General features: G+C 38.8%; 1 protein-coding gene across 1 annotated transcript in view; it reads left to right on the top strand.

Annotated features, from left to right (window-relative positions):
* Positions 1–2,439: 2,439 nt before the first annotated feature.
* Positions 2,440–9,627, top strand: part of LOC125448802 (uncharacterized) — a 59,794-nt gene continuing 52,606 nt past the window's right edge. The window contains exons 1-3 of the mRNA XM_059641055.1: positions 2,440–2,499; positions 3,984–4,127; positions 8,275–8,350. Of these exons, the coding sequence (XP_059497038.1) occupies positions 2,440–2,499; positions 3,984–4,127; positions 8,275–8,350 (280 nt within the window). The remainder of the gene's footprint in view (positions 2,500–3,983; positions 4,128–8,274; positions 8,351–9,627) is intronic.

Below are 9,627 nucleotides of genomic sequence, written 5' to 3'. Positions count from 1 at the left end.
CTTAAGCTTTTCCTTCTTAAAGTTAAGAGCTCTGTTCAATTCAAAGATGAAGAATATGGTGAGACAGCTTCACCTGTTGATGCAGCATTGAAGAAGAAGTATGAAAGAAGACTGGAGATTCTACACTGTGGTTTCTTTACACCTATTGCAAAGTAATTATCTTCATATATTTTTAAAAATTCTCTGTCAAATTTATTTAATAATGACCAATTAAATGTATTAGGACAAAAGAAAAATACATTTCTCTCATGGCCCAATGCATTTCTGACTCCGGTTTGACCTCATCAAAAGATTTACGAGGTTTTATCCCTCCATGTGTGGTCCCAATGCCTTGGGTAGTGGCTTGTTCATCAAATTTAGTTTGATTAAAAAGAAATGATCAGGACACAAACATCATCATGAGAAAACTATCAGCTTAGCACTCTCATCTAAACATTCCTTCCTCTAGAATGCATGTTAACCTCAATTGTCATTACACCCCCTTGTTCTGATGTTGTTTGGCTTCTGCCACCACGCTATCCCTTCATCACTTGCTCTCATCCAATTTCACAATTCAGCTACTCGCAATCCCATCTCATTCCTGAGTCCTTGAGAGATTTGCAGTCCACTGACAGCCTGGGCATCATGGTGGTTCGGTAGGTACCTCTGCTACCTCGCAGGAGGAGGGACCTGGGTTCACTTCCAGTCATGGGCGGCTGTGTGGAGTTTACACATACTCCTGAGTCCGTGTAGATTTCCTCTGGGTGCTCCGTTACCTCCCACAGTCCAATCATGTGCAGGTTAGGTTAGTTGCTACATCAGGGGAGGTGATGGTCTAGTAGTATTATCACTGGACTGTTAGTCCAGAGACTCAGATAATGTTCTGGGGACCCTGGTTCAAACCTCGCCGTGGCAAAATTTGAATTCAGTAAATATCTAGAATTAAGAATCTAATGATGACTGTGAATCTGTTGTCAATTGTTGGGAAAAACCCATCTGGTTCACTAATGTCCTTTAGGGAAGGGAACTGCCATCCTTACCTGGTCTGGTCTACATGTGACTCCAGACCCACAGCAATATTGTTGACGCTGAATTGCCCTCTGGGCAGTTAGCGACGGGCAATAAATGCCACTTGGTCAATGAGACCCTCGTCCCCTGAACGAATAAAGGAAAAAAAGTTCAACCTTCCTTCAATTGCCTATGTCAGTTTAAAAAGAAACCCTCAAATTGCCGTTTTGTCATGTTAAGCCATGAGCAAGAATACCAGGTGGCTTCTAAGTTAGAAGTATGTTCCAAGTATGTTTTTTTTTTGCCTACATCCTGTGGATTTTTCCCTTTAATATCTACTCAAATTATTCTTTGTCTGACATGCTACTTGTCTCCTGCCTGCCTGTTATAATTAGACATGCCCATTCATTTTAGATACCTCTAAAATACCTTCCCTTCAAATCCCTGGCAATTTTTTTTCCCATTAGGCCCTCCAAGAATGCTTTGAGGTGTAGGTGTTCTATATGTTTAAGTTTCTACTATTGTGTATTCAGAATGATGCAGGATTGATGAAAATTTTGCTGAGGTCTGTCTTCATGCCCTTCCATTTAGACTATGGCAGAATGTTGGAATGAAACTCACCATTAATTAGATATTCACCCCTCATCTACTGTTAAAAATATTAGATCAGCACACATGCTTATACTGTCCTTCAATTGCCTTGTGATAGTAAAACAAATGCCTACTATCAAAGCACTCCTTTATCAAGAAGGGCAATATTATAGTGCAATGTTCAATGTCTTTTCTAATTAATTGTTGGCAGTGCTTTGGATGTAAATAAAAATGTACTGGGGATCTGAGGAGATACCTCAAACATTTCCAATATTTCTTCTTTTGCAGACCGTATCGGGGTTTGGGAACTGTTGTTATAGATAACCAAGATCTGTTTGCACCATATATCAGTACTGAACAGCAGCAACAACTAAAGGTCAGTGTCTGCTGGAAACTAATCATAACGTCATAGAATCCCCATCTTTCCTGAGTCGATTTTTTGAGAGAGCAGTCCTGCTGCATTCCATAGCCATGCCTTTTGATTGTGACCCTGTACGTTCCTTGTCCTCTTTTCCTGGTTCCCTATTAACATGATTCATGGATCAGATTCATGGATCATCTTATATTCTCCTTTTCAGGTAGTGCTCCTGATCCCAACAACTGCCTGAAGGGGAAGAAAATTCTCCTCATACATCTTTCCGCCTATCACTTAAATCAGTGACCATTGCTTACTTGCCTGAGGACCTTTTCCCCACCCCCAGCATCTTAACCTCTACTTGTCCTGAAATCTCTGAACAATCGCATCCTAAACATCACTAGTTCAAGTAGAACCGTCTTTTCAGCTGCTGCAAACAATCAAATTGCTTTAATGAAAAGATTTAAACCTAATCAGACTTCTCCTTGCTGCTACAACAGAAAATTATGGAAAAAAAGGTTGAAGAGAAAACAATTCAAAAGATTGTTGAAATAAAACAAGAACCGGTAAGAACAATTTTGAAGTATCAAGTGCAAAATAATACCTTTCTTTGCAATAAATACTACATAATGGTGTTATTTAATTTTAAAAAAACACAGCTAACATTTTCACTTTTTTTTATTGTTTGAACACTGATCTATACCTGATAATGAATCCTTTATCATTCTTTTATCTGAAGCAAGATTAGATTCCCTACAGTGTGGAAACAGGCCCTTCGGCCCAACAAGTCCACACCGCCCTTTGGAGCATCCCACCCAGAACCATCCCCCTATAATCCATACCCCTGTACAGTACAGGCAATTTAACATGGTCGATCCACCTAGCCTGCACATCTTTGGACTGTGGGAGGAAACTGGAGCACCCAGAGGAAACCCAAACTGACACAGGGAGAACGTGCAAACTCCGCACAGACAGTTGCCCGAGGCTGGAATTAAACCTGGGTCCCTGGCGCTGTGAGGCTGCAGGGCTAACCACTGAGCCACCGTGCTGCCCTTGCTGGTCTTATGGGAAACTGAGTGGTGTCATCCATGTCCAATATTTCAGTATTAACTACATTGCCGCCTATGACAAGGTTCATTGACATTCACAAAAAGCTGAAGTTTATTCAGCAGGTTTGAGATTGCAAAGTTTACGCCTGCCTGCCATCTTAAACCACTGTCCACACATTTTGCTGCTGGCTGTGTTTACAGTGAGGTATTTACTGCGCAGCATCAACATTAAGATCTACGAACAATATGGGGAAAATCACCCAGATATATCATGTACACACAAATCAGGGCAAATCCAACCCAGCCAATTACAGCCTGATCAGCTTATGCTGTATCATCAGCAATGTAGTGGAAGGGGTCATCAATGGTCCCATGAAGTAACACTTGCTTTCCACTAACCCTGTTCACTAATGTTCCACTTGGATTCCACCAGGGTCACCAAGTTCCTGACCTCATGACGTACTTAGAGCAAGGATGGACATAGCAGCTGAACTCCAGAGTTGAGATGACTGTGATTTCCCTTGAAGTCAACTGACTGTGTGTGGCATCAAGGAGCTCTGGCAAAATTAGAGTGCATGGTTATCAGAGGAAAAGTCTCTGATGATTGGAGTCATATCTAGCACAGGGATGATGGTTATGGTTGTTGAAGGCCAGTCATCTCAGATTCAGGACATCTCTAAAGGCCACTTTGGGATATTCATAAGTTGTGTTGTTGGCTTGCCTGTGTCTTTCAATCATATAATTATTTTCATTTCACTCATGTTAACCTTGATGAAGGCCATTGGTACTGCCCCAGCCTAATTCTTCTAAAGCTCAACGTGAAATTGTTTCAGAATGGGTTTAACAAAGCCTAGGAAGTGGGTCTTCAATGAGTCAGTTTTGGCACATGTAGGTCATTTCATTCAAGAGTGAATACATATTGGCAGACAAGTTCTTTCAAACTTTCCTCTTGCTAGAAATTGTTTAAACTTCACCATTTAAAAATTGCTTTTGCAATACAGGCAAAGAAACCCCAGGCTCCTTCAGCTGAACAGTCAAAGAAACAGAATGGATTCTACCATATTAATGAGTACTTAGAAGAGAATAAGTGGATAACTAATGCAATGCATACAGGAAAGCCTCTTTCTTTGTGCCTCGAAGAATTGGTAAGAACAAAATTAAATCAGAAATCAGAAAATTGCATAAGTTTGAAAGATATTTTAGTGTAAGTGCTTATAATGTGTACTTTTTATCTAAATATTGGGAATTTATGAAAGCGGGAAATATTACACAAAGAAAATAAACTGCTGTGCAATCTGGAATAACACTGGACAGACTGGATGCTTCAAGGAATGCACATTGTATATTAAGCACCACTTTGAAATAGTATGATTTCAATAACTATTTACCTCTTTTTCTCAATCTTTTGCCTCCTATTTATAAATACCTTTGCTTCCAAGAAGTAAATTCTGTTATTGATTGCGGGTAATCTGATATGGCTCTTCTTCCCCCATGACATTAGCACCATAAGAGAACTGATCAGTTCTCCATCATTATAGGGGAAATTCATCAGGACAGTATGAAAATTCAAATGGAGCATGAGTATGGGAAAAATCATGTTCAAGCTTCCTAAATATACAGTTTTCATCTTCTCCATGCTAAAGGTTTGGTATCATTTTTCATCCCACAGCCATTAAATAAATGCTTTTGTTTCAGGCAGCTAGTTGATCACTTTATTGCATAGTTATTGTTACATAAAGAGGGGTCCAACACCTTTTGCCCTTTTTAACCCACTTGGTTGGCCACAATAAAAAGTTTAAATATTTTTAACATGCAGCTACACCACTATCCAATAAAAATGTAACTTATTAGTTTGTCACATTCAAAGTAGAGCCATTTACAAAGTGTGCATAAATAAAATGAAGAACCATTTTATTACTTGCTAAGCCCAGGAAAGTAATAAGTTTGGGACATTAAACACACGCACAACAGAGGTATAACTTTTATAAAGAGAAATTGCCCAGTAGAAAATGGGAGATAAAAGAATACGCAGTTTAAAAGTCCTCAGAGTGACTTCGAGATGTTTGGTGTTAACCTGAGACCATGGTTGCTTAATCAACATTTTTATATGTTCAGCAGCAGCAAATAATGCAGTTATCCATTGAGTTCTTAGTTGACAGGTGCTTATCCAATTTGCTTTATCACTGAGTTGTACATCTTGAGAGAGGGGGACTGAAAGAAAATGAGTTAATAGTTCCTGTTACAAATTTATCTTTTCTCCCTCTTGCAAACAGTCGCTGAAATACAGTTCATTTATGTATTCACATATCTGATCCCATTGTTTTCAGGATTATTTTTAAGCACCTCTTGCATCTCCAACATGCGAAACTGCTCCATTAAGGTGGATATGGAACAGGACATTCAGATCTCAAACATCAGGCATCAAACATGAGCAAGGTTTTGACAACAGATAGTAAATATTGCTATAAAAATAAAAATTGGCAGGTTCAGTAATATATGTTAGATCTGAGAAGATGCTTAGATGTACAAATTGTGCTGAGAGAATATAAAATAGTTGATGTACTGCTAGGTTTAAGAAGGAAGTAAGGTCTAATCTGATTGGTTCTAAACTGGTCATTGGAAGAGTTCTTAGAATCTGCAATTTGAGAGAAAAATTCATGATCATTTGGAAGTGGGTAGTTTAATCAATAACACTGGTGTTTGATACATTTAATCCAAATATCCTTTGCAGCAATGATATTTTTACACTTGAAATATATTCCTCAGATATGGATTATTTGGATTTTTTGATGGAATCCGATATATTGTCATTCCGAAGCTGGCTAACAATAATGTGGCTATGTGTTAACAGAGGAAATTTGACATTTTAAATGAAAGCTGATTTTGTTTTCAGTGCATCAGTCTTGTTAATTAGATGTTGTATCAAGTGGAAAAGAGAAATACTCTAAAGTTTAGTGTATGTATAAGGCTCCTGGTCTTTCTGGATGTCCACAGGGAGTGCTAGACCAAAGGTTCACATCAATGCAGGGTTTGGAAATCAGTGAAGGAGATTTTTAAAAAAAAACTTAAGGCGGAGAAAAGCCACCTTCCCAACAAAACAGCTGCTAAACACTGGATCTCAAAGCATTACCATAATCAAATCTACTGCTACCAGTTGTGGGTGTTACTATTGATAAATCAAACGAGGCCAGCCACATAAATACTATGGTTGCAAGAATAGACTATCTCAGCTCTCTGATTCCCTAATATCTGTTCATTATTTACAAGGCACAACCTAGGAGTATGAATAATGTGACTAATTGTTCTGCATTTGCCTGGATCAGTGCTGCTCCAACCATAGTCATGAAGATCAGTACAATCCAGACCAAAGCACCATGCTTGATTGGTGGCCCCTCCACCAGCTTCAACCATCACTCCTTCCATCACCGCGCTGCAGCATTTTCCCAATGCTTCTTTGGCAGCATCTCCCAATTCTGCGACCTCTACTACCTCAAAGAACAAGGCCAACAGTAACTTGAGAGCACCTCCACTGCCACGTATTCTTCCAAGTTGCACACCATCCTGATTTAGAACTACATTTTTGTTTTTTTTTTACGTGGAGCAAAATCCTTTAACTCTGTCTGAGAACGAATTGGTTACCTGCAGCACTCTGGTTGCAGTCAGCAGCAAATTGACAATGCAGCTGACCATCACCTTCTCAAGGACGATAAAGATAGACAATAAATATTGGCCTTGCCAGTGATGTCCCTAGATCCTGAGCGACTAAGTAAAAGCTGGTGAAGTAGGCATAAAAATGGCAAAGGCGTGTTAAGGTGAAAGATACTGTGGTAACAGTTTTATGAGGAAGACAAAAGTATTAGTACAAAAAAGCTAAAGTTGTCAATTCAGGGGTCCTGAAGAGTTCAGATATCTAAATTAGCATGAGAGTAGGTAAGCAATTTAATAAAAAGGTCAATAATGTATTCTTATAAATGAGTGATTGTGTGCAAGTGTAAAGAACTCATGATAGTTTCATTCAAAATTGTATTTAGTTGTAGATTATATTTGGGGTGCTGTGGAAAATTTTGGGTTCCACATTACAGAAAGGATATTAAGGTAATATAGATCTTGAAATGTAGATTCATCAAGAGAATAGTTAGAAAGGGACAACACAGCTAATAAGATGAAATTGGATGGATCTTACAGGAGTCCAGGGTCCATCCCTCCAGTTTACTATCCGAATGGAGAAAGTCTCAGAACTGTCACGATGCGGATTGGAGCCATTGGCCAGTTGCATCTACCCTGGCACTGCAAATGAGCATCTCACTTTGTGCCATTCTCCAACTTCTCCCTGTAACTTTTTATTATTATTTCTTTTTAAATAACCATCTTAATTCCCTTTGAATATATATAGACTGAAGCTGTCCACACTGCACTCTCAGCCAGTGCATTCCAGACTCTAACCATTCATTGCATGAAAAAGTGTCTTCTTGTATCACATTTTAGTTTCTTCTAATGATTATTTTAAATCTATGGCCTCTAGTTCTCAATTCTTTCATGAGTGGCAACTCTTCCTCCCTATTTAGTCCATTTAGACTCTTTTCTTCAATTTTAACTATTTGCATCAGATCTGCTTTCGGTCTTCTCTCCTTCAAGGATACCATTAGTCCCAGCTTCTCCAATCTATCTTCATTCCTGGAACTAACCTTATAAATCTTTCTACAAATTCTCCAATGTGTTTGCATCTTTCCTAAGTGTGGTTAAGATTGGGTTTAGGGTGCAGAAGTGGTTGCAATACTCCAGCTGATGTTGAACTAGTGTTTTGAATAAGTTCCATATGACTTCTTGGTCTTGTCCCCTACGCCTTTGTTAATGAAGCCAGCTCTCAATCTGCTCTGCCAAATTTTAATGTTTTGAGCATGAAGACACCCTGATTTCTCTGATCCTACACTGCCTCCAAACCAATGCCCTTTATACTGACTTTCCATGTCATTCCTACAAAAGTATGTCATCTCACTCTCTACATTGAGCTTCACCTGCCACCTATCTACTCACTGCACCAGAGATAGCAAGAACTGCAGCTGGGACTCTTCTTTGGAAATTTTGTCTGATGCTGCCTGGCCTGCTGTGTTCCTCCAGCTCCACACTGTGTTATCATATGCTCACTCCACCAGCTTGTCTGTGGCCTTTTTAAGTTCATTACTATCTGCCTTGTGGTTTACAATATTTCTGAGTTTACAAAATGAAAATAACACTCAATCATTTTAAATTTAGGTGGAGATTTAATTGTTTGTCATTCTGTTCTACATCCAGGATGAGATGCACGCTGAAGCAAAAAGGCAACAACAAATGAAAGCTGTATCCTCTGCTCAGGCAAGAAAGCTATCCGGTAATTGCTAACTGTGCAGTATTTGGAGATTATGATGTATACAATTGAGCGCTAGAAGTGAACTTTTAAAATGCTCTAAAAATCCTTGGTGTTATATATCAATATTGAACACACAATTTCACAGAAAGTCAGCAATTCCTGAGGTTGAAAAGGACAAAGAACAACCAGAGAGCACGTGCGAGATCTGAATTTTGGGGAAAAGAAACCTAAATTAACCTGTGTTTTGGCCAGTGTTGTTGTTGCTGAAGTGGGAGGCATGCATGCTATTGGCATATCTTCTGCCCAATCTCTCTCCATATCTAGACGAAGCAGCCAACAGTGTCCCCTGGAAGTCCTAGGAATTTTGCCCATCAAGCCCTGGTAAGATTTTCTTGAGATTGAACATATTGTGACTTCTGTTGAGGCCACTGGAAAAGCCCCAGTTTGTTCCAAGATGACGATATATAATTCCATGAAGATTGTTTACTTTACTATAGCTTTTGCTGAGAATTTTTTGCCAAATTGCAGTTGACAGATTCTATCTCGTCCAGTTGAAGTTAACTTTTCTGAAACCTAGAATCTTTAGAGCTAAAATGTATCTCCTTTCGAAACCTAAAGTTGAATTTGATCATATTGTGAATTGATATTAGATACATGTTGCTTTACGGTTAGATTTGTCGTCTTAACAATCTGTGAACTCTTAATCAATGATGATTAGAATATTTATGCCAAAATTTTCAGAATTCTCATTTTGATTAACTCAAGTACATTTTTACGTAATGTTTTAATTGTTTAATCTATTCTTGTGTTCTCATTTAAACCACCATAGACTTTTCATTTATCTGCGTGGAATTTTGCTCATTGTTTTTACTTGCCCAGATCCCTTTGGATTATCAGAGATTGAGTCACTTCATTGACCCAATTTGTTATCAATTAGAAAATGAGCTATTCTGGACAATGTTCTGTCTTTGAGATAAGTGATATAGGCTAGAAGAAGAAGCAGCCACCAAAATGTTCCTTTAGGTCTGCAGTGGTAATCGCATGCCACTCTGATACCTTCTGATGGAGCATCATGCTTCTAGTTGTATGCAACAGTCTTATCTAAAACTTTACAATCTGTCCCTTGGACACGTATCTTGTGTCTCAGCCTAATATGTGGGCTGATGTTGAATGCTTTCTTTAAATCTGGTGGGGTAGATGACATTAATGACAAAGGTGTTTAGCATTCTTGCCTATATTGCTCAGACCTTTGAGTATTAGCGTTGGGTTGTCCTGTTGAGGTTGTACAAGGTGAGGCA

Source organism: Stegostoma tigrinum, chromosome 2, assembly GCF_030684315.1.
Source record: "Stegostoma tigrinum isolate sSteTig4 chromosome 2, sSteTig4.hap1, whole genome shotgun sequence".
Taxonomy (NCBI): Eukaryota; Metazoa; Chordata; class Chondrichthyes; order Orectolobiformes; family Stegostomatidae; genus Stegostoma; species Stegostoma tigrinum.
Note: the sequence above shows the minus strand (reverse complement) of the source record. Positions and strands in the feature narration are given on the sequence as shown.